Here is a 26,304-nt window from a genome sequence, read left to right on the forward strand (position 1 = left end):
GTAGGTATTGAAGCAAAATGAAATCTTTGATGACTTCAATCTCTTCAGTGCTTATGATGTTGCTTATTGGTCTAGTGGTGAGAATTTTTGTTTTCTTGATTTTGGGGTATAATCTATACTGAAAGCTTTGATCTTTGTCAGTAAATTCATCTAGTTCTTTTTGTTTACAGAAAGCAAGGTTGTGCTTTGATCTTTGTCAGTAAATTCTTCTAGTTCTTTTTGTTTACAGAAAGCAAGGTTGTGTCACCTGCACATCAGATATTGTTGGATTTTCATCCAATCCTGATGCTGCATTCATCTGCACATAGTTCAGTGTCTCAGATTAATTGTTCAGCACACAGCTTGAAAGAAATGAGAGGCTACAACCTTGACACCCACCTTTCCTAATTTTAAACAAAGCAGTATCCTCTTGCCCTGCTGAAACAACAGCCTCTTGGCCCATGTACAGGATCTGCATACGCAGTTAAGCATATCCATAATTTGTTATGGTCCATACAGTTCAATGCTTTTGCATCATCAGTAAAACACAACTAGACATTTTCCTGGTATTCTCTGCTTCCAGCCCAGAACACCTGATATGCTCAATGATATGTCTCATTCTACACTCTCCTAAGATCTGGCTTGAATTTCTGGCAGTTCCTTGTTGATTTGATATACCTTAACCCTCCTGCTACAACCTCTGTTGAATTATTTCAGCAAAATTTTACTTGCATGCGACATTAATGTTTGTAATTTCTACATTGTGCTCGGCTTTCTTTGGAATGGACACAAATATGGATCACTTCTAGTCAGTTGTTACAAACACTAGGTAAAGTAAGGTAAACTATTGGGAAATTTAACAGTAATAGTTTAAACTGTAGTTTAAACTGTTGAATACAAGGTTGATGATCTGAAATGTAAGCTCCCATTTAATTTACAATAAAAATTGTTTTAAAAAATTATAATAGGTACAAGGCATGCTCATTGCCTTTGTAATAGTCTAGGTACTTTGGAGAAACAAATCCACAGCAACTCATGTCTAAGAGAGTTTTATGTAAAGAAAATGTGCATCACAAAAACATCCCAACCCAATGCTGCCCAAGCCCACAAGTCCAACATTAACCAATTAACCCAACACCAGTCCACAAAGTCCTCCACCTCACAAAACAGAGGCAATGATGCCGACTGCAGGAGGAAAGCTGAGTCAGTGAACGAACAAGCTTCTCAGCACTAGCAGGGGTCTCCACACGGCTGCTCCAGCACCCAGGGCTGCATTGGGATAGGTCCATGTGGCTTCTCCTTGGGGATGTCTTGTAGGAAATCCATCTTGCAAGCTGAAGCAGGGAACTGCTAAGGCAGCTGCACCCGGTGCAACCATCACAAAACAAGAGACCCGAGAACTAGAAAGGCGAGGCTCACCACCCATTTATCCCTCCGCCTTTCAATTAGCCCCACATGTGATTATCGGCCAGGCTGGCACAATTAACTAACTCAGCCTTTATAATTTATTTGTAATGATTATCATCCTGTGTGTTTTACTTTTTGATGACCCAACTTTCATACATTCATACTTTGATGCATTCAACATTCTGATTACAGTTTATAGACATTTCTTATTTTGAGTCATGCAACATCAGTAAATGAAGGTTTTGAAAGCTTTATTCCAACTATAAATTCTACTTTTAGGAAGAGCCCTAGTACACAGCGGTTAAGGTTGGCAAGTCAAACACAAAAGGGCTTCACAGGAGACAGGTGGCAGTTTGCTTCCCTAACCATATACAGCCTCAGAAACCTTATTAGAGTAGTTTTACTCTATTCTTCACCATCCCTAACCACCTGAAGCAACTTGAGGAAAGTGGGTTGAGACTATTTGGAGAAGGCTGCTTGCCCCTAATCAGATTTTTGACTGCTTCCAACCTGTGGGCCTCATCTTCTATTGCTATCTCAAACAATGTTCCATTGCTAGTCATCAGATTGTACTGGATTTTTCTTTTCTTTTTTTCCCAGAAGTAGATCACCAGATTCTCCTTTCTAGTCTGTGATAGGTTGAAGCCCCTCTGAAACCTGTCAGCCTTGGTGACCCTGCTGGTAGTTGAAATTCCAGGGGCATAGACCCCTACATCCCATGAATATGCAAACTGACAGACTAGAGGGAGCTGTTTTTTTGGTTTGTTTTGAGTAAAAGTTAAAAAGTGTGTAAGATTATATATTATCTTTAAAGGCTTAGTGTGGTTAATAGCCAAATATTGTTTGAGATTTTAATTAAAGTGCTCAAGGACTTTGGTCTCCTGAGCTGAAAGTATTTTTCTGTTCAATACAAAATAAAATCACTAGAATTAATGTCTTTATTGAAAATTTGATAGAGGAAAATTAATTTTGACACAATGATTTTATCACAGGATTGAGCCCAGTGTCAAGGAATGGATCAGTTAATTTATCAAACTTAGAAGGGTTTCAGATAGCTCCCCCGACACACACAAGACGCAGAATGGTGGCTTTGAGGCTGCGTTTCTGAACGGGAAGAAGGAAGACTGAACACTTGAATGCATTCCAGAATACAAAATGTTTTCTGAACTAGTGTTTCTAGTGACTTTAGAACCCTAACTGAGCCATATGACTTAATTTCCCACTTCTGTCATGCAACCTAAGCCAGTTTTATAGAATTGTGTAATTAAAGACTCGAAGGATTTGTGTGTGTGTGTGTGTGTGTGTGTGTGTGTGTGTGTTTTAATCTAGTCCTGGGTTGACACACTTCTGGAAGAAAAAGGAAAAAGCAGAGGGGGTGGGGTAGAGGTTGATTAAAGCACACCTGTGTGTCTAGATCATTAGTTTAACAGTGTTTTTGACACCAGTGTATAAGTGTGGCAACTTTTATCTGACATGACCCATTATCTTTGCCCCTCTACCTTGAAATTGGCCCCACCTCAATAGAATTGTTTGAAATTTTTCAATGACTTTTACTACACGTTGTTAAGTCATTTGTCATTTACATGGACGCTGCAGCCCAACTGTAGTTAAAATCTAGTCGTGTAGAGCAAGGATTCTGAGCCGATGCTGAAAGCTTATGAAAGGCCTTATAGTAGATGACACTGTCTCCAATATTTTATCTTAATTTTCACAACTCTGAAGTGGAAATGCATTTTTCCCCTTTTAAAGATGAGCCAAAGGCTCAGAGTTTACCTCAATGTAAAGATTAGACTTTTTCGGCTACATTCACATGGACTTTGGAACTTTTTAAAAATTACACACAGTGTAGAAAGAACCTTGGGGCCAATATTTAATTAGGTAGATCAAATAATGTATGCATCTAGAACTTCTTGACCAGGCAGATGTTATATTTCATAGGAATGGTACTTTGAAATGAGTGAGAATATGGCCAGTGTATAGGAACTCAACATGGGAGAATATTCTCAGAAAAATTGCAGCTTTACTTCAAATTTTGATTTTTTTTCCCCCCTCCAAATCAGTTTCTTCTCTGTTGACTTTGGAAATTGAGTTCAATTTTGGATTAAATTTTAAATAAACTCACCAGACCTATTTTCATCCCTTTCTGATATCATGACAATAATTACCATACATACTCGTTTATAAGCTGAGTGTTTCAGTACATTTTTTATGCAGTTTTTGTGGTAAAATTAGGTGCCTTGGCTGATATTCCAGTCGGCTTATACTTGAGTGTGTATGGTAAATGCTCACTTGTTGAAGACCTAAGGCCCAGTTCTTATTTTGCCGCCCAGAAGCTGGATTGCCAAGTGATTCCTTTCTGAAGGGATTGGACCAAATCAGTGGCCATATGGTTTTTGTTCTCATAAACCCCATTGAAAATTAGTAAGCCTCTATAGAGCTTTTGCTTTTGTGCATTTATCTACAGCCGGTTCCCTTTAGCTTTCAGTCCTGATGGTAGCACAGACTTTTCCCACATCAGTGCATCCAATGGTAAGCTGATAGCTCAAAGTTCAAAAAAACGTTGTCTTTTTTTCTCTTTCTACCGGTCTTCCCATCAAATATAAATCTCCCATTCGCTCAGCAATTTTGGGTGGAACCCATGTTTCCACCTAAGCCTTCCACTTTACATGGACTTCTAGCTTAAAAGGAAGCTTGCTCCTTCTGGGCAATTTCTAAACTCCTCATTAGGCATATCCAATCAGATACAGACTAACTTTGGACTTTCAAGTTCTTTGTAATCGGGATTGATTTCCCTCGCACATGTAGGAGTGTTTTATAATACCAGGTAGGAGAAACATTCAATATCCTTAGAGCAGCCAAAAGCATAACTCCTCAATTCTTTTTCAAAATGTACACACCTGGACTGGTTTCCCTTAAAGTGCCTATGGCCTTGAGCCTCTGATAGAGTGGATCCCGCAGGCCCTGGTCTACTATGAATCTTAGCTTAACCCAGTTTAGTTTTTGCCCCAGGCCACTCCAGAAGCTGGCCCCCACCCCGCCCCGGCCTCAGCCGCAGCTTATCATTGTTTACATTCCTTTCAGCCATTACAAACAACCAAAATAACTAAGAAACATACTCTCCTTCCCATACCCCTTCCCACTTTCTCCTCCAAAATGTCCTGCTTCCCTAAGTCTGGAACCAGAGCAACAAATGCCACACTCTTGACACCAGTTAGTCCTCCCACATACTCTACTCATAATCCATTTTTCAGCACTGTTTTTCACCAGGGTTCTAGAATACATCACATTGGTCACACAGAACTCATAGGTAATACTTAAGGTTGTGGGCTTTGTTCAGGAAGTTAACGGTTACAGGGCAGCCGTGAAACGCTCAGTCGTTCCATCAGGACAGTCTCCTCGCTGCTGTGCCCACTGCTAGTCCTCCCCTAGCTCGCAACATCTCCGCCTGGTCTCTGTCCTGCTTGACAATGGGACAAAGCACTTGGGGGGCTGCCGATAAATGCCCTAAGTTCCATGCAACTCTGCTCTAAGCCTCACCCTCAAGGGTCTCAGTTCCAGCTCTGTGGGTCCGCAAACCCAGCTCCCCCAATTCAGCCCCAAGAGGCACCATACACAAGAGGCACAAGCCAGCCAAACACAAATGCAGTCTTACTTGCTCTGTGGTCTGGGAAGTCCACTGCTCCATCTTAGGCTCTGCTCCTGGTTCAGCTGTTGCTGCCCCTTTGCTACCCCTCTGGTTGTAAAGCTGTCTCCAAAGTCAAGGAGTTCCATGCACAGGGATCTTAGGGCCAGAGACACACACCTCACTGGGTCATCTCTCTTGCTGGTAGTAGACGCCTCGCTGCCTGCTGCTGGGATGCCTCTTTTTATACCCAGCAAGATGGTAATCACAATTAACTGTCTGCAGTCATTCACAGCTGAATCCTATTTCAGTCAGCAGCTTCCCCCGCATTCTTACCTAGAGCTATCAAGAAACATGGAGGTGGTTTGGTGGGAGTAACAAAGGCCGTGGCTGGAAGAGTCATTTTAAATAATTCACTGGATTGCACTAACATTTCACTAGTCAAAAATAAATATTGACAATCTGCAAAGCACAGTGCGGGCGTTGTAAGTGATCCAAGGCAGCAAACGTCCACCCTCCAGAATTCAGTAGTGCAGGTGGTGGGTGAGGAGAGCGGTTCCCTAAGGAGATGAAGCACAAAGGGCACACACGGTTTCATCAGCGTGTGCTCGGCGGGTATAAAGGAAGAGTAGTTCCTCTGGGTTCTTGGCCAAAGAAGGCTGCCTGGCGGAACTGCTTGACTGGCTTGAAAAGCTGTGTTCAGTCCCAAAGGAGGGTTGGAATTAGGGAGAATGAAAAGGTGGATGGGCATGGCGAAGAGGGCTACAATCAAGGCATAAGAAATGGCCAAGCACTGTACCAGGGTGGAAGGGAGATTATTCTCTGTAGTGTAGCGTGTAAGCATAACTCACGGTGCAGAGAACTGTAGGCTCACAGATCAAAATGGAGGAGGCTGTTTCTCTCCCCGTCTGCTTTTTCCCTTGCTAGTTCTGCCTTCCTCCTTGTATTTTTCCTCTTTCCCCCTCCCTTCATGGCTGGACTTTCCCCCACTGACTGCTTCTACTCTTATCCTTCCGCTTTTATTTGACTCTTTTTCTTTCCATTGTCTGCTGTTGCGACCCTTTTGCTACGCCTCTGGTTTCAAATCTAACCAGCTTTGCTGTTGGTGAAAGGGACAAGTCGGTTTCCTCCCTAGGCTGGCTTTCTCCTAAATGTGTTTTTTTTTTTTTTGTGTCGTGTTTTTTGTGTCTTATCGTCTCCCGTGTGTGGGAGTCGAACTGCCCCATTTGGTTTACTGGGTGAGACCTTTATGGGAACAGATTTGCCAAATCTTTTGAATAATAACCCTATCATTCCTTATAGGGATATGGATATTATCCTATCACCGACAGCACTGAACTTGAGGATAGAGATTGAAATGCTCCTGTTGACTGTGAGCGTGAGGCTGTTACTCTTCAGAATGGCTCCTACCAGTCCACTTTGGCTCACTAATGCCTAGGATGTCCACGATCCAGTGTTCCATTTCATTTTTGACAACTTCCAATTTTCTTAGATTCATTCTTTGTCTATTCCACCTCCTGATTATTAGTGGATCTTTGCAGCTGTTTTTTTGCATTTTGAGTCATGCCACATAAGTGAATTAAGGTTCCAAAAACTTCATTCCATCCAGATCATCAACATTGACTCAATTTTGAGGAGTCAGTTGTATTCTGAGTGCCTTCCAGCTTGAGGGACCCACCTGGCACTATATATGACTGTGTCTTGCTGGTATTCATAAGGTTTTCATTGGCCAACAGGTGTCTTAGAAGTATATTCCCAAATATGTCTTTCTAGTCCGGGAACTCTGAAGAAGCCTGTACACCATAGGTGACCCTGCTGTCATTGGAAATACCAGTAGGACAGCTTCCAGCATCATAACACACTAGCCATCACTGTAAGACGGACTGACGGCACTGACAGATGGGTGGCAGCACAGCACCGCAGCCTCTCTCTGTCTCATGTAGAGTCCGGCAGTATCCACAGAGATTGCCCTTCTGGAATAAAAAGTGTTACGTTCTGCTGTCTGAGCTTTGCAGTTAAGTTTGCTAGACTTTCATAGACTGTTTTCAGAGAGGAATAAACCTGATCAAACAAAATTGCCTTTTCACGTAAGTACGGCCTTTGGGGCTCATTTCTTTAGAGGATCACCCTAAACCTTTTCTCAAGACCAGTTCTTTCTTGGCCCTAAAAACACTGAAATTTCTGTTTACTTGAAGGAATGGCTTTGCCGTTTCCTTTTTTCTAGCTGCTGTTTCTTACCTTTTGGGGGACGGGTGGGAGATCACTACAGTTATGCCCTTACTACTACTCCACTTCTACCCTCACAGTTCCTTGTGCTGAAAATTCCAGGAGGAATGGTCTTGGATTGTTCTCCCCTCTCTTTCACAAGGGAATCCTACTGGCACTATGGGCTAGGCATTGCATGAGGTTGGTGGTTCAAACCTACCAGCCACTCTTTGGGAGAAAAATGAGTCCATTTGCTACAGTCTCGACACCCACTATGAGTCAGAAGCTACTCAAAAGCAGTGGGTAGATTTTGGGGGTTGCATTTGCTCTCTCATACAGGGTTCGGAGAGCCCAGTACTTGCTGGTGATTGAGTTCCTGCCTGCTCGGGGAGATAGTCCTTTTGAAAATCCCTTGGGTGTCGGCCTTTAACATTCGTTGCATGTGAGCAATGAGCACACACAAAAAAACAGAATAGTTCATCTTTTACAGCGAGGCTGTAATCTCTAAAGAAAAAAGTATATACGTGGCCACTTGATCAGAGAAAGTTCATAGGATTTCAATGTGGAAGGGAAGGTTAGAATATATTGGCTTCGCTCTCCAGTTATCTTGGCCAGCAGTTTTGTAAAAGCTGATCGAAAAAATAAAGAGGACAAACATCGAGGGTATATGCTGAATACACATTGCATCCACGTCATTCCGTGTGCTGACGCGGTGCTGGTTCCTGGTGGGTGTTTTAATAGGAAATAGATGTCGCTGCTAGTGTGTCCTCTTTCACCCAGTCATGAATGATGCAGCTGTTCATAATGTCCTGGACAGAATCTGCTTTGTGGCAGATGTTCAGCATTGGTAATAAGCAGGGGCGCGTGGCTAATCTCTAATAAATTAATGGAGTTGAACATCATAGTTTTTCCCTTTTCTTTCTGCACTCGTAGATGATATCAGGTTTGGGACTGGCTCAAACCAAAAGAAACCACCTCTCCACCAGGATTATAGCAACTGAAAATGTTTTCTGTGACCAGATTTGATTAATGGGTTAAGTAGCATCTAGAATATAAAGGATTCACCTCTGGCGGCTTAGCGATTTCCTTCTTTCAAGGCAGAAGGAACCTGTGATTCTGAAATCTGAACGCACCATCTTGCACACCTCCACAGCCCGCCCCAGAATGCCCACAGCCTCCTGAGTGTGAGCCGGCCACTCTGAAGTTGCCTGGGAGGCGCAGTTGCACACCTGAGTTTTATCAAAGTTAATGTCCTTTATAATCTGTACCAGGTTCTCATTACTATCATAATGTTGCTTTTGCTCCAGGGAAAAAATGATTCCCCAAGTTACAAGTTAGTGCAGCTATTACATTGAAATGGGAAAAGGTAGCCTGCTATAACCCTTTACCCAAACAATACTCCAGTGACAGCGTTGAGCAGTTAACTTTCTTTACATTGTTGAAATTCAGTAGATTTCACTTTCATGGCCCCTTTTTACAATTCGGAAAATGTAGTAGGTTATTGAAATTAAGTTGTGTCTTGAAATTTATACCCAAAAGCTTCCATTTGAAGCAGTAATGACTCACAGAAAGTTTTCTGTTTATTTAGCACCCCGAGGTGTACATGCCCTTAAACTTCCAGAAACTCTATTATTAACCGTGCCTCCACTAGGAGGCTTAATGATGGAAAATAAAACAATATGCTGCACTAGAGAATATTGTTCGTTTGTATATTTGGGAGCCCTGGCGTACGCCAGCACACATTGGGCTGCTGTCTGCCATGTCAGCACTTTCAAACCACCAGCCAATCCTTGGGAAAAACATGAGGCTTTCTACTCCCGTAAAGAGTTACAGTCTCTTACACAATTGAGGTATGTATGGATTGTGATGAGAGTTGTATGAGCCCCTAATAAAACGATTTTTTTAAAAAGAGAGAAAAAAGTAAATATTAAAATACTTAAATTTTTTTTAAAAAAGAAGAGTTACAGTCTCGAAAACCCACAGGGACAGTTCTATCCTGTCCTGTCCAGTTGCCATGAGTAGGAATCGACTCGAGGGCAGTGAGGTTGATTTTCCTTATAAGTGAAATTCTGACAGTAAGTCTTAACACTAAGCCACAAACGCCTTGCCATCGAGCCAGTTCTAAGTGACCCAGTAGAACTTGGGGGGAAAACCCCAAAACTGCCATAAAGTCGATGCTGATTCATAGCAACCCCCTGTGAGTTTCAGAGACTGTAACTGTACGAGAGTAGAAAGCCTAGTCTTTCTCCTGTGGAGCTTGTGGTGGTTTCGAACTGCCAACCATGCGGATCACAGCTCAACTCTAAACCAGAGGTTCCCATCATGCTTTAGGTATTTTAGCTTAGCAGAGTGGTTGAGAGTGTAGACTTCAAATCTTTGAATTCAATCTTAGTGTTTTCAGCACTATTTTTTCCCTTTTCTTTCCAAACAATTTCTTAGGAAAAGTAAATCACTTTATCTAGCCTAGTCAGGGACAAGCATTACTGCTCATTCGGGAAATAGGTAACGCTCCTTTCCAAAGCCAAAAATCAAACCGCATAGTTTCCTCAGTCTAAAAACGCCCCGTGAATTATCAGACTCGACTGGACACACTCCAGGGGAAGGGCTATTGGCAGAAGCCCCTTCTGGTAGATGTAGCCCCTCTAGCGGCCATCCTTTTATTGGTTTGTCCCAAAGCCCCCACTATTGGTCTAGATCGGAGGTTGGCAAACCTTTGAGATGGAAGAGCCAATCCTGTCCCTCACAACAATTTAAACATTATTCGAGAGCCATAAATGTATTTTAACAAGCAAATAAAATCAATATTATCTGAATAAGATCTTCTTTTAAAAATTGTTCAATTTTACTTCAGAGTCACCCGTACTTACTGAAAGAGCTGCAGATGGGTCTTGAACAATTCGGAAGTTTGCTGATCTCTGGTCTAGATCACAGTAAACTATTATTCTCTTTGAATCATCTGTAGTTTATTGAATTCTTCTATTTTAGCATGAAATATCTTGTAAGGATGTTGTGTGATAGGTGAGCAGTCGTGAAAAGTCACTTAGAACTCATTTATTAAAATGTATTATAACTTGCTTGAGGAAACTCACAATTCCTCAAGCCAGTTAACATTGACCTAAAGTTAAGGCCAATGAATTTCTGTAATGTGCTTAATCCTGTATACCCGCAACGTAACTTTCTCTAAACTTAACTGTTACTGTGCGATATAGTTTGTAGTTTCTTTCCTCTAACAGGAATATATCTTCTTGTAACCAAAAGAAACTGTGGTGACTATGTAAATACTGAAGCATCTAAAATACAAAGAAATGTGTTGGCCGAAACATAATGGAGCTTCCAAAAGTTTGTGGGGAAAAATGGAATGGAATGGAAAGATAATGGAATTTTTTTCACAAACTCTTTGAAGTGCCTTTGTACATATAAGAATGTGTACAAACATATATATCATCACAATAAGAATTGATAGCACAATTATGTGTGTTCAGGGTTCTAGGACTGCCAGGAGTACCTTTTGGTTGCCATGTCACCAGGCCTCTATATTTCCCTGTTGTCGCATGCGGTTCGGATTTGTGCAGCACACACTAAGACCAGCAGAGATCCTGATGCTCCTGTCCAAGGGCAGTTCAACGAAATCACTTTCCTTTTGGAACATCTATTAAAGTGATGGACAAAACACCGAATTACCTCTCAACTATTACTAGAATTGACCATATAAAATTAATAGAAAATAGATGAATGCCATAGAAACCATGGAAGCACTAGTCTCTAGCACATCCACCCAGCAAAGTGTCCCACAAACAAGCTGCATTCTCCAGTGATCCCAGGCCTAAGTGGCCGGTGCTGCCTGGCTGTAAATAAGTGACGTCAGCGCCGTGAAAGGAATAGACATCCTACCAGCAACGAGCAAATAGCTAGGAAGACTGTGGGGCGGAGGGGGGGATTGTAAACCTGTTAACTGGAATAATTTGAATGCTCAAATTGGGGTCCTTATTCTCATTAAGGTTCAGGGGGAAATACTGTTTCTGCATGCTGTCTGTTAGGGAAACAACAAGCCAGAGAGGGGCCACCTGCTATGCTGACCTTGTAGCAAGAGATTACACTTAATCAGACACAGTGATGTCGTTTGTAATATCATATGTAAAGTCTGGTCTTTTCAGATCTGCTGTAGTTGCGCTGGGACTGCTACCCGCAAGGTCAGTGATTCAAACCCTCCAGCCACTCTTGAGGAAGAAGATGAGGCTGTCTGTTTCCATAAAGTTTTACAGGTCACAGAGTTGCAGTGAGCCAAACTTGACTAAATGGCAGTGGGTTTGGCTTCTGGTTGGGTTGCGAGAGTGACATTTTTGCTGCCTGCATTTTAATATGCAACACACATGTATATTCTAAGAGATAGTTTAGTAAAATATAGCGTGATAGCCAGAAAACCTGCTTATTTAAAGGCTTCGTTTCTGAGATTCCACAGCTTTGAGATAATCCAGGCCTGCCGGAGCATTCTTTTGTTTTGCTTCTGTGTTTAAAGAGATCTACATATGGGTGTGTCCACAAAACAACTAGAATCCAGGAAATCCATTGGATTTACCTGTTCTTGGTTGACATCAGGTACTCTTGTTAACACTCCCATAACCACGGACATACAGAAATCAGTCCTAAAAAGACATGCGTATTATTATCTAGATAGACACCCACCCCACCTACCCCCGCAAAAAAGACAAACTGCCATCCAGTCTAGCTGACTCACAGGGATCCTATAGGACAGTGGTTTTCAACCTTTCTCATGCCGCGACCCTTTCATGTTGTGGTGACCCCAACCATAAAATTATTTTTTTTGTTGTGGTGACCCCCAACCATAAAATAATTTTCATTGCTATATCCTCACTGTCATTTTGCTACTGTTAGGAATCATAATGTAAGTATCTGATATGCACAATATATTTTCATTGTTACAAATTGAACATAATTAAAGCATAGTGATTCATCACAAAACAACATGTAATTATATATTGTGAAATATTTATGTGTTTTCCGATGGTCTTAGGCGGCCCCTGTGAAAGGGTCTTCGACCCTCAAAGGGGTTGTGACCCGCAGCAGGTTGAGAGCCGCTGCTCTAGGACGAGAAAGAACTGGTGGGGGGGGGGGGGTCTGAGACTGTACGGCTTTGTGAGTGTAGGAACGCATTCCCTTAACGGCCTGCTTTCGTGACTTCCCAGAAAAAAGATTGAAGTCGTCACGAATTTCATTTACCTGCCTCCTCCGTAAGCAGCACTCCTGAAAGCAGCAGGGAGCCAACGGTTCACCTCTCCGTTCATCATACGTTGCTGTTCCCTTTTTGCTGTTGTTAATAACGCTGCAGTGACCACGGGTGTGTGTCTTCAGTTGGGAGACCTTCCATGCGGCTATTGGCCCTGTTCTTCTGCCTCGAGGACACAGACCCAGGAATGTGATTGCTGGATCAGAATGTATTTGGAGTTCCAACTTTTCAAGGAAGCACCATGCTGCTTGCATTGCAGTTGTACTGTTTGGGTTTTTTTTTTTAATTTGTACTGTTTTACAAACCCACCAGCCATGTATAAGTTCCAGCCCCCCACCCACCCACCTTGTCTGCATTTGTTGTTTTTTTCTGTTTTATTATTGCTATTTTGCAGGGGTGAGATAGTATCTTAATTATGTCTCTCTCCCCTTTGGTTAAGTGTCTGTTCATGTCTTTTGCTCATTTTATTGGATTATTTGACTTTGTGTTACTGAGTTGATGAAGTTTTCTGTATGTTTTAAAGATTAAACCCTTAGCTGATACATTGCCAATTTCCCCCCTCCAGCCTGGAATTCTTTTAAGAAGCCCAGGTGGCACAGTGGTTACGACTTGGACTGCTAACCACAATGTCAGCAGTTTGAAACCACCAGCTGCTCCGTAGAAGACGGGGCTTTCTACTCACGTAAAGAGTTACAGTCTCGGAAACTCACAAGTGTAGTTGACCCTTTGACTCAAAAGCAGTGAGTGGTTTGGGTATGGTAGTTCCCTTTGTAATCACTTGCTAAGTCTTTTGATGAACTTAAATATTTGATTTTTAGTAGATTTCATTTAACCAATCTGATTTCCATGCATTTTTAGTTTTGTTTGCCAGGTTACTGTGTACACTCAAGTATAAGCCGACCCGAATATGAGCCGAGGCTCCTAATTTTACCACAAAAACTGTATTAGAAAGGTGCTGAAAAACTCAGCTTATACACAAGTATATACAGTGTATGTGCAGAAAGTCAGGCCCCCTAGTTGTGACCCTATGTCATCTTCCAGAAATATCATAATATTAGCTTTAACTTCTGCGCCTTGGAGGCATTTTGAGTTTCTTTCTGTGCATGGGGTGAAGTGTGGACTCTGATTCATTCTCGACATCGGCATATCCATTGTAGCCAGCTAGCACTGTGTACTAAAGAGACTGTTGCTTCCCCACATTGAACGCATTTTGAGCCATGGTTGAAGATCACGGATGGATGAGCATATATGGATGGATTTATTTCTGGGTCCTCAGTCCTGTTCCCTTGGTCTGTGTGTCTGTCATCGTACCAGTATGGGGCTGTTTTGATTACCATGACTGACTAGTAACTTTTGAAAGCAGGAAGTGAGAGGCCTCCTCTTTTGCTCTTCTTTTTCAGTTTGCTTGAGTTCTCAGGGCCTCCTTCCTGCCCACACAGAGTTGACACAAGGATGCCCTTCTATTTCTTTTAAGAAATGTTGTTGGGATTTGCATTAGAATTGCACTGTCTCTACAGATCACTTTGGGCGGTGTTTCACCATGCTATGTCTTCCAGTCCAGGAACATGGAATATTTTTCCTTTTTTGCATATTTCTTTTAGTAGTGTGTTACAATTTTTCTTACTTTTCACATCCTTGATTACATCCATGTCTAGGTATTTTATCCTTTGGGTGGCTATTGTAAATGGCATTGATTTCTCAGTTTCCGTTTCACAGTCCTCCTGTTTCATGTAAAGGCATCCGACTGTCCTTTTATGTACATCTTGTACCCTGCCACCGTGTTGAATCCTTCCACGATGCGGTCCATTAACTTTCTTGTGGAGTCTCTGGGATTTTCCTACGGATAGAATCATGTCCATGCAAAGAAGGATCATTGTCCTTCTTCCTTTCCAGTTTGAATTCCTCTATTTCCCCTTCCTGCCGGATTTCTCTGACGATAGTGAATGGAGTAGAGATAGATGGAGGACGTGCTGGTCTCACCCTCGGGAACATGAACGCTCTCAATCTGCTGAGAATACTACTCAGAGGAACGTTTCAAAGCTTAGTTATCTTAGCCACGTTTCAAAACAGATTTCCTGATTGGAGAAAATTACAAAGTTTACCAAAGTATTATGATGTTTCCTTTAAAGGTTTGAGCAGTGTCTTTTCCCCTGACCTTAACATAAATCCCTCTGAATTAAAACCGTGTCTTTCTGCCCTCTTTGGTTGCTATACTTATTTGTAGAGTTTATTCTATTCTGGCTTGTTCTATTCTGTTGCTCCAAACAAGGAGATGTTTGGCAATGGATGACAGACCCAGAGGCCAAGATTGGCAGGTGCCAGTTATTCCAAACTGCAAAACTGTTTGTTGCCCGTTGGATCTGACTCGTTGATCCCATGTACGTTAGAGTAAGTAGCATAGGCTTTTCAGTGGTTCATTTTCACAACTGTATTGCCAGGCCTTTATTCCAATGCACACCTCTAAGTCAATTTAAACATCCCACCTTTCAATTAGCAGCCAGTCCCATTAGCTGTTTGCACTGCCCAGGGACTACTGCTCTGGTGTGGTAACCACTTTACTACAGGTGTTTCCTAGCAGTGCCCCACCTGCTCAAGGATGACGTTGGGTCATGCACAGACTTTTGTTTTTTAGAAGTTATACAAACTTCCTTTCCTTCCTTGGTTAGTCAACATCCTTTCACATTATTCTACTCAGAGTGCGGTAAAATTACACAGTGAATAAACACATGGAGCGCAGAGTATTCCTGTGAAGCAGCTTTGCAGTGGTAACACCAGTATCATTACAGAACATCTGTCCTCGTTTCCACTTCTCTGGATGTGCATTGCTGTGCACGTAATCTACTTGTGCAAAAATTATGTGATGCAAAATATGGCTTTGAGATGACCTGTTATCTTGACATTTTGGACACTCAGTAGCTATTGGGCACATAATACTCTTCACTTAAAGCATCAATTTCATACATTGGAAACAGCAATGGGGTTTGAACTCCTTAACCATATAACAGAGAACAAAAGGTAAATAAATGAGTGAATATAATAACAAAACACGCCCAGAAAATTCATCGCCATCGAGTCCATTCCAACTCATAGTAACCTTGTAGGTTTCCAAGGCAGTAATTTAAAAAAATCATTTTATTAGGGGCCCTTAGAGCTCTTATAACAATCCATACCTCAATTGTATCAAGTACATTTGAGCATTTATTGCCATCATCGTTTCTAAACATTTCCTTTCCGTTTGAGCCTTTGGTATTAACTCCCTTTTCCCCCTCCTCCCACCCTTGTAAATACTTGATAAATTATAAATTATTATTATTTTCATATCTTACACCATCCGTCCACTGTCTCCCCTCACCCATGTTTCTGTTGTTCTTCCCCTTTTGAGGGGGAGGGGCAGCTGTTATACATGGACCATTGCAATCGGCTCCCCCTGTTGTCCCCCTTCTCCCCCACATTTCCCCTACCCTCTTGGTATCACTACTCCCATTTCTGTTCCTAAGGAGTTTACCTGTCCTGGATTCTGTGTGTCGAGAGCTCTTATCTGTACCAGTGTACATGCTCCGGTCTAGCTGGATTTGTAAAGTAGAGCGGGGGTCATGATATTGGGGGTGAGGAAGCCTCAAGGAACCAGAGGAACTGAACCCTGGCTGACTTGTCCCTTCTTTTTGATCCTTCTGTAAGGAGATGTCCAAATGTCTACAGATGGGTTTGGGGTCTCTGCTCCGACCCCCCTCATTCTCAACATTATGGTTTTTGTTTTTGTTTTTGGTCTTCTGGTGCCTGTTACCTGATTCCATCGAAGGCTGCTGTGCTTCTTCTGTGTGGGCTTGTTGCTTCGCTGCTAGATGGCCGCTTGTTTACCTTCAAGCCTGTAAGGTGCTAGCTGGGCACCATCATCTTTCTTCACCACATTTGCTTATGCACCCATTTTGTCTTCAGTGATCGTGTTGGAAGGGTAAACATCATAGAATGCCAGGTTAAGAGAGCGGAGGACTTGAATAGAGACACAAAGTCCTCCCACTTCCTCAGTATATTGCCTTATAAATATATGTACATAGGCCAATACCTCAATTTTAAGAATTAATATATTTACATAGGTACACAACTATGTTCCTACCTCTATCAATGTTATTGCTTCCTAGATCTTTCCTCTGTTTCCTTGTACCTTTCTCCTGCCCCACCATCACGCTTGCCCTTCATTTGCCTCTCAGTAATTCCTCTCGGCTAGATTACTATTGCTCCCACACCACCAGGGTCCCTTGTAAACTTTTACAAGAGCATAAAGCCTCATATTTCTCCCACAATGAAACTTATGAGGTACTCTCTACCTCTCTCTGGCTGGATGACTCTGGAGAAAAGCATTAGAAACTATTACTCCAAGTGTCAGCATGGGAGAAAGGCATGGGTTTTGAAGTCAAAATAGCAATAAAACCCCTAGGTTTAGATCCTGGCTGCAGCACTTACAAAAACTACCTTCTCTCAAACATAAGGATAATTCCTAACATGGCATTATAGGAATTCACAATAAGAAACAGCCCTAGCATATGGTATAGGCACTCCACGGAAGTCTATGCAGATAGGCACTGAGGTTATTCAGGTAATGCCCAAGAAAGGGTCAATGAGGGCTGTTCATACTCAGGTGGCAAAGATGCTTATTTTAGGTGTGTTGTCACACATTAAAGTTCTAATCTGTTTTCAGGTAGAATCTGAGGTCTCTCTTTAAGTAACCTGTAACCTGTGTGGCTGTTTTGTTAACACGTCTGATAACAGAGACACTCTGCCGCTGAGGTGTGTAGTTCTCAGGTTCTACTGTAGGCAAGTCACTTCCCCTTTCCTGAAAGCCTGCCTTCTCTCTGGGTCTTTGCTCGAGTTACCGCCTCATACAGAAGGACAATAATACTAGCCAGAACAATAGTGCAATCTTGTTCTCCTGTAAAGTCATCTCAGGAATTTGATTCTTTGCTGAGTTTGTTTTACTGAAAATGATCCTTGGACCTTGAATAAGTACTTTAATCTATCCATGATATCAAAATATTTGTACTGTATGCTGTGTACGATGTAAGGAGCCCTGCCAGCACTGTCCAGTAAGCGCTGAACTGCTAACTGCCCGGTCAGAGGTTCAAACCCACCAGTCACTCTGTAAGAGAAGGATGAGGCGGTCTGGCCCATGAAGATCTACAGACGTAGGTTCACCGGGAACAAGTGTCAGCTCAATGGTGATGGGTTTGGTTCGGAGTTTGGGGCTCTAACACGTTATGAACTCTAATACATTTAGTTCTCACAGCCCTGCAAGTATGGGATTATAAGTAGTATCCCAGTTTTACATATGATAAGTGCCCAGATACGAATGGAAAGGTTAGCGTTCAAATCCCCCCAGAGGCACTAAGGCAGACAGACCTGCCAGTCCACCTCCAAAGCACTCCAGCCTTGAAAGCCGACGGAGAGCAGTTCTGCTCGGGAAACAGGTGGTGGCCATCACGAGGAGTTGACTTGACAGCAGTTAGTTTAGTTTTGTTTCACGTAACTTCATTTTAAAATCCAAATCTTTTTTTTTTAACATTTTGCTACTTCGAATATTCTAGTCATTTGACAACCTGTTCTCTATCAGTTACCAGTACTATCTTGGTAATGAGAAAAAACCGCATGGAAGCCACATCTGACCCCATCTGGCTACGGAACAGAGAAGGAATGCCCACGTTCTCACCAGCCCAAGGCCTTGTCACCAGGCAGAGATCGGACATGCCTCCTCGGCTCCATCCTTTTTTCCCCTATTCTGACAGCAATCCTGCCTTCCATGGCTCTCTGCTGGGTTCGATAATCTGGTGCCGCCACCACAGAGAACTCATAGGGAATGCTAACAATTATGAGACTATATTAGAGAAGTTAGCAAGCTTCACAAGCCAGGCAGGAGACATTAAGGAACTAGTCTCTTATCCACCGCAGTAAGTCTCCTCGGCTAGCAGCCAAGACTCTCTGGTGCCCAGCCTCTCAGCCCTGGGGCCCCTTGTCTGCCCCCGGCTCTGCCTCACAGTCTCGTCACCTCTGCACTGCTCCTCTGCTTTGTCTCATGGTCTCCTTGCCTTGGCCTCTGGTCTTGGGGTGGGATGGCCTTGGGTGTCTCCACCACTTGGGCAGGGATTTTGAACATGCACCACTGGTGGCTCTTATTCCTTGATGGTCTCGGGAACTCTCCTCTGCTTCCGAGATATGAGATATCTCGGAATGGCTTTAATGTTTTTTCAGCAGACCATAACCCCCAAGGAAGCAAAAAGAGGCGACTTGATTCACCACTCTGGTAAGATGGAGACCCAGAATATGTCCCACCTCAATCCTGTCCATTAGCATAGATAAGAACTCCCTCCAAAATGGGATTTTAACCACAGGCATAAAAGCTAAAATTTGCAATACATCACGAGAGGGATTATGGATAGAAGAACCATATTAGGAAATTTCATTTCACCACACAAAATCATTATCATGTGCAAATCTCTTTATCTCATGTTTGTTTCTACTTATTCCTTTTTCATTTCTTTCCCTTTCTTTCACTCCTTCATTAATTTATAAATATTTATTAAGCAAAAAGATTGGAGCATGATGCTTATCTATTGATATTCTATTTGACATTCAAAAAGATTTGCAATATGTGAATCCTTTATTAAGCTAGTAGATCCCAAAACATTCAACTCACTGCCATTGAGTTGATGCCAACTCATAGTCACCCTTACAGGAGTGACTATTTGAGTGTCTTTGTGAGTTTCCAAGACTATAATTCTTTATAGGAATAGAAAGTCCCGCCTTTTTCCTGCAGAGTAACTAGTGGTTTCAAACTTCTGACCTTGTAGTTAGCAGCCCAACTTGTAACCACTACGCCATCAGGGCTCCCCAAAACATCAGAAAACTAAACTGTTGCTTCCCCCTTGCCTCCAAACACATAGAAATGCTGGATTAAAAGGGTTGAGGGTGAGGCTGACTTAAGTACTTGGCCATGGTCAAAAGAAGACCCCAGGAGCAAGAGATGGTCAGGGAATTCACATCACAGTCAAAGTGGTTCAGGTGGAGCAGAGGCTACAGTTGACCCACAGCTATTGGACACCTGCTTTAGGGAAGAGTATTAAAACCTAACCTGGAGCAGGAGAATTTAGATGCCAGTAGGCTAGGGGCCTGCGATATTGTCTCTTTTATAAAGCCAGGCCTCTGCAAAGTTGCCCAGTTTACTAACAAGGACAATAAATAAACCAGCCCATCAGCCCAGTGCTACGGCGAAGAAGGTAGAAGGAACCTGCACCACGTCACATGTGCAGTCCCAACTTAAACCGCATGAGTTTGCAGAAAGTATTTGAAGCTAAGAAATTCGCATAAGCTGGCTCCGGCTAGGTGAAATGCATCCACGGCTTTAAAACCTTTTCAGGATCGCTTCCCTAAGGCAGAAAATCTGTATTGCCAAAATAATAAATCTTGGATAAACATATCAGTACCAAAGTTGTAACAAATGATAAGACATGTATTTTTTAATATTTAGAGATGTAAGGTAAAATAAGAAATCTCTTATGAAAAAACAATATAAATGTTTGAAAAATAATTAAAGAGAGCAGTTATGTTAGGCAGCTCTAGACAAAAGTAACATGAAAATATCAACATAATGGACGTTGAACAACCTGTTAGATACAGACAAAGGCATAACTATTTGATGGGAAAGTGGACCTGCGGAAATCACAGTGGACGTTGCACAGAGATAAAAGAACATTTTAAAGGCAGGTGAGTATAGGAAATAAAGGGAGAAATTCCAAACCAGTACTGGTAGCCATTCATAAAGCTGAAACAACTGGAATGGTATGGAGGTGACACTGAAAAAGATAGTGGCTAAGGACATTTTCAAGCTGATGAAATATTTGAGTCTTTAAATAGATAGGTGGCACTAAGATATAAGAACACCATTTGTAGTAGGTTTATAATAATAAAAGTAAAGATATCAAGTGAGAAGGAAAATTTGATAAGTGACTGAAGATTAAATCTGGGTTTCCTGTTGAAGAATACAATTAAGAGTAACAGGAAATTTCCCCACAGCAGCAATTAAGATGTAGAGAAAGTGGAATACTATCTTCAAAATGCTGTGGAAGTGTTACTGGCAGGCTATAATTATTCAAGATTGAAGCTGAACTCGATTTTGAGGAGGGAAAAATTATACTGAACCACTTGACCATTCAGTGTCGAACTGCTGTTGAATGAATAAAAACAGCAAACTTTCAATAAGTGGGAACTACAGCCCAGAAATATGGAATGAAACACAGGAAATAATGGCGAACAAAGAAATTGGTGGACACCTCAGTACATTATCTAGAGCTGCTGTAGTAGAAACAACAAGTGGATGTTCTAGCAAAAGCAGAAATATATCCTCGCAGTTTAGGAAACCAGAATTTCAGGTTCAGAGTGCCAGCTCTAGGGGAAACCTTGTCTCCTTTCAGTGTCTGTGGCCCTGGTGTTTCTTGGAGACCTCCATGTGCCCTGGCATCAGTCTTACCCTTGACCAAGGAGGTTCCTAGTGAAGGTGCCCTGGGTCCAAAGGACACTCTCTGCTCCCAATTCTTCCTTCTTTCTTAGAGCAGGCCCCGCCTTCTCTGCTCACATTTCTCTCCTGTAAGTGAAAAGGTGATGCTTAACCCACTGAACCACTAGGGTCCTTCATAGTTCCCCAAGGGTCTTGAGGGAAAAGCTCTAAGAACCAATGTGATCTCTTCCTTACTTCTGGCAGCGAAGATCAAATAGTGACTTGTGCTAAAATAATGCGGATTGTTGTGGACGCGCTTGTTGAGATTGCTCAAAACTTCCCCATTACTGTCTCCCTTTATCAGAGCGATGCCATTTGACATCCATACCCTTTCCATGCGCCACCTCCCCGCCAGTTTTACTGTTTAATTTCCTGTTTTTAACATGCTGCTGGGATAGTTAACCGCCTGCGCCCTGGCCTCCCTGAGGAAGGAGCTGGGGCGTAGCACAGGGAAATGAGATGGGTTCTGAAACCAGCCACCTCCGCGTTTAAAGTTACTGCTGCCCTGATGTTCATGGTCTCTAGCCCAGACCTTTGCAAAAACTCCATATTCTCTGGCTTTAAAGGAACAAGAATCTACAGGCTGCGGCCCTGTCCCGTGGCTGAGCTCACTATCGCGATGCCCCAGCATTACCCTTGACATCGAGAGAACTAAGGTCACATCGGAAAAGGTTGACTTCAGTGCTTCTGACACATCCTTAACGGGCAGTTCTAAATGGCATGGCAGTGTTAGTCTAAAAGCAACTTACCCATCGCTATGAGAGGTAGCTAACTTGTCTCTTCAAAAGAGATCCATGGCAAAGCCAAAAGGCAGCTGGCTAAGTCCTCCTCTGAAGTCCTGCACCACCGGAATGGGTTTTGTAATGGCCTCACATTCTCAGACCATTTCTTCTTTCCTTCTGCAGGGAGAAGATGCATCAGTCGGCCATGTATGAGCTCTGCCAGGGGATGCACCAAATCAGCCTTCAGTTCGTTCGACTGCAGCTTACCTTTGAAGAATACACCATCATGAAAGTGTTGCTGCTGCTAAGCACAAGTAAATGGATGCCTACCCCCTGAGACTTTTTTTTACTTTGCTAAATCAACCTCCCTTTAGGGGAGTAGCCTATTTATAGCACAGAGATTCTGGGTATCCCCAACCTCCCCACACACATACCCCCCACACACACCCAAAAAAGTAAAGACAATCTGACAAGGTAGGAAGAGGACGTTGATTCTCCAATGAAATGACTTGCTGAGTATGAGACTTTGGACCAATGAAGAGAGAGAGTGTCACTCTTCCTTTCTTCATCCATCCATCTCCTCAGCATGAAGTGCCTGTCGTGTACATGGTAGGACCGGCAGTTCCGGAACTGCAAGGGGGTAAATGAGACGTAGTCCTTACTTACCTTCAGGAAGTGTAGGCCATAGGACGAGTTCAAGGGTAACTGAAAGCATTGTGGAAAGCCGCCATTTACTGGAGCAGAAGAGGCCAGGGGCATCGCGGAGGCTCGCACGGGAAGGGCTTGTTCAGCTTGGGGATCGGGGGGCAGTTCTCTGTGAAGCTGCATCTGGGAGGGGGTGTGCATTGGCTCTTAGCAGTGAGATGACATTCCTGACATAGATACAGGGGAAAGCACAGCCAGGCAACAACTGGGCTGGGGGTGGGGTATGAGTAAGGGAGGAGGTGGTGTTCATTAATTCTTAATTGTTTACATAGTTTTATATTTATTAAACCTGATACCGGGATTGGGATGGTGGCAGCAATGTGATGAACAGGAGCAAATGGATTCAGGAGACGTTGCAGGGTTGGCCTTGGCAACGGACTGAAAGAGACATGGAAACGCTGTGTGTCAGAAGTTACACGGGTTCCAAGCACGCAGAGAGCGTAAAGAAAAAGCATGCCATTAATAAAACTGTGTCACTACTGGGACTTGGAGCAGTTTTGTAGACTGCATAATGCATTCTCTTTGGAATGAGTTCACTTTCAGATGTCAGCTCTGTATTGGACTAGTGATGCCCAAAATATGGGAAATAATTTGGGACTGGAACTCTAGAAAGATACAAGTTGGAGATTATCCTCATTGAAAAGGGTAGTTGGAACTCCAATGCTGCGTGGAATTGTCGTGGTTCAGAGCAATCAGGAAAGAGCCGTTGGTCTGTAGTAAAGGAGAAGCTACGGAGGCTGAGACAGAGCGGTCAGAGAGATGAGCAACAGGGAAGCCTGGTACTGGAAGCCAAGAGCTGAAGGCTTCCCAAAGAGGTATGGCTACAAGCAGAGCCTCCACAGTACAGGGGAGAGCCCGGAATGAAGCCTGCTGGGGTGGCCATTAGGCAACGGGCAGGGGTCAGATGGCCGGGACCGTGCAGAGCGATGGGGAGCTCTTTTAGGCAGCAGCTTCTGGAACCAAGTATGGGAGGAGAGAGAAAAGACGGCATGAGGTGCCAGAGAAGACAGGAGTCGCCTTGGAAAGATGTTGGACACTTCTTTCTCAGCAAGAACGGCAGTTTTCTAACAGTGAAGACTGAGGAAGCTCGCAGCAGACGTGGGTGGGACCAAGAATGACAGCAGGAAATGGGATGGAGAGGGGCACTCAGCCAAGTGCTGTGCGTGGCCACTGAGGAAGGGGGGTGGGGCAGGGGGAGACGCCATGGCAGGCAGCAGCCTGCGCTTCAGAGGAGATGGTGTTGAGTGATGACCTAGAAGCAAGAGAGAGATCCAGTTCATACCCAGCCCGCTCCTTGCACATAAACCAGGCCTGGGAAGAAGGGGCGATTTGTAGTAGACGTCTTAGAGGAGAAGTCACCCCATAGGCCAGCGTAGCCAGGGCAGAAGAATGAGGAAGAGCTGTTTCAAGCAAAGGTGGGATTGGATGGGAGGAAGGGTAAACCTGCCCCAGGTGGACATGGGAGCAGGAAGAGTTGGTACAGTGGCACCTCGGGAGAATAATCCTGCTCTACGGACATATAGGACATCACAGTTTACGACACATTTCCCCCTGTGTTAGTCACAGCTAAAGCAACCCTAAAAGAGTATTGTGGTTATGACATGTCTTTGAGTCATGGAACAAAACCTCCACCCCCAAGGATCAGTTCTTTTATTATTATTATTATTATTATTATTATTTAAGTTAATCATTTTACTGGGGGGGCTCTTACAAATCTTACAACAATCCAACATTCAATAGTATTAAGCACACTTGTACATATCTTGCCATCAATATTTCCAAAACGATTTCTTTCTACTTGAGTCCTCTTTTTTCCTCTCTCTCCCTCACCCTCCCACCATCATGGGTCCTTGATCAATTATATATTATTATTGTTATTTCGTGTCTTACACTGTCCGTTGTCTCCCTTCACCCTCCTTTCTGTTATTCATCCCCCTGGGGGGAGGGGGCTATCTATCCAACCTCGTGATGGGTTCCTCCTTTCTCTCGGCCCCCACCGTCTCCCTCCCCACATGATATCACTACTCCATACTGTTCCTGAGGGTTTTATCTGTCCCCCAGGGTCAGTTCTTGATGAGCTGTTGTAATCCATAGATTTCTGCTAGATCTCGATCTCTAAAACCAACCAACCAACCAATCAGAAGAACCAAACTCCCTGCCGCGGTGTCCGTTCTGACTCGAAGCCAGCGTAGAGAGCAGGGCAGAGCTGCCCTGTGGGCGTCCACAACTGTAACCCTTGATGGCAGTGGAAAGCCCCCCCTTTCTCCCAGCCCATGGCCCTAGTCTGTCTTGATCAGGAAGCTGCACTGAAATATTCGAGCCTCATAGCACCACACAGAAGAGCCTACAAGAGTGGCCCAGTGCCTTCTGACCAAGTCAGTCGGTCAGGGCCTGACTGATAGGATATGACTTATGGCTGTGTCAGCCCCAGGACAGTCCCTCAAGGACCCACCCAGGCATGCCCCGAAGAGAAAGTGCCCCTCTCTGGGCTGGCAGGAGATGGGTGGAGGGAGAATGTAAAGGTGCTGCCTCCAGCTTGAAGCTTCAGAGCTGGTACAAATGAGGAGCATCCGAAACCCTGACGAGGAGCAGAGCAGGGGTGCCGTGAAGAGAAGGGAGGAGCTGCAAATGAAGATGCCCTGGCCTGGGGTAAAGGATGGGGGGACCTGTGGCCAAGTGGAGAGAGCATGCCCTACCTTGGGCAATTGCATTCAATGAAAACAAATTAAGACAAAAATCCCAAAACAATCCCCCAAGCCCTGTGCTGGCCAAATAAAACACAGCTGTGTGGCCCCTCCTCCCTGCCAGAGCTAGGGTTTGCCACTCAAGAGCCCGGGATGCTGCCTGCTGGGCATGCCAACACCCTATTGCTGTCAAGGGCTCCCACCCACATATGCCGTCCCACTTGTACCTGGGAAGGGTTGATTTGCCACCAATCATGCATTTGGGACCGTTTCCTTTGTTCTAATGCCTTATCGAACAAGCATCCCAACTGTGAATCCTCGCATGCCACTGTGACCTGGTGCTCATCCATTTCCCAATGCCCCTTTCTAGCTGTGAGATTCACCGTTACTAGTTAGAAGACTGAAATCATCCAGTCACACCTGCGAAAGCAAGCCACGCCTGCCAGAGAGGGAGAACTCATATGTTTCCCACAGAAACAAGCGACAGAACAGGAGGAAAAGGAGACCCTGGAGCCACGGGGCAGTGCTGGCAGCTGCCAGTTCTCACAGGCTTACTCTGTATCTTTCTATATCAGAGGGATGACAGAATTCAAATGACATCTTTTGAAGTTTTTTTTTTCCCCTAAAATGTTGTGACAGCCATACTTGACAGACTTTGGCTACTCATTTGGTCTCAGATTCTACATCATTTTGAAACTTCTTGGATTAATGTATTTGGCTTCCTAGTAGCTCAGCTTTCAATTTTGATTTTTTTAAGCACAGAGAAAGCAAAATAAAAAGGCAGAAAATATGTAAGTAAAGGATTTTATGAATTACAGTAATTGCTGATTTTTCCAAGCTTATTTTACTACTCTCTGATGCACGCATGAAAACTATTGTTCTTACTTAAAACTATTTGTAGCTGAGTCATCTACAGATGGGCAGAATAGGCTGTTCGTTTGCCAATTTTCAGTTTCTTTCAGGAAGTTTTAGGGTAATATTCATATTTTTTATAGAAAGTAGATCTCTAGTTTTACTATTTAACATATTAGCACTTATCTCTGTTTTATGTTCTTTTCAAACAAAATTTTAATTTCAAAGAAAAAAAGACACTTGTTCTATAATGGATGATGGCATTTAACTCAATGTGGTTTTCAGAGAGTTGAACTCATGGTGAATACTGGGTAATTTGTGTAGTTGCTATTAAGGAATTT

The 26,304-nt window shown here is 43.3% G+C and overlaps 1 protein-coding gene across 3 annotated transcripts in view; it reads left to right on the forward strand.

Moving 5' to 3' along the window:
• The window catches only part of NR3C2 (nuclear receptor subfamily 3 group C member 2), a 383,624-nt gene that overhangs the window by 331,007 nt on the left and 26,313 nt on the right, over window positions 1-26,304 (forward strand). For all 3 annotated transcript variants that reach the window (XM_045295827.1, XM_045295828.1, XM_004708705.3), the window contains exon 7: window positions 21,906-22,036. In XM_045295827.1, the coding sequence (XP_045151762.1) occupies window positions 21,906-22,036 (131 nt within the window). The remainder of the gene's footprint in view (window positions 1-21,905; window positions 22,037-26,304) is intronic.

This window comes from Echinops telfairi, unplaced genomic scaffold (genome assembly GCF_000313985.2).
Source record: "Echinops telfairi isolate 266 unplaced genomic scaffold, ASM31398v2 ScPeMD7_5868;HRSCAF=6743_1, whole genome shotgun sequence".
Classification (NCBI taxonomy): domain Eukaryota; kingdom Metazoa; phylum Chordata; class Mammalia; order Afrosoricida; family Tenrecidae; genus Echinops; species Echinops telfairi.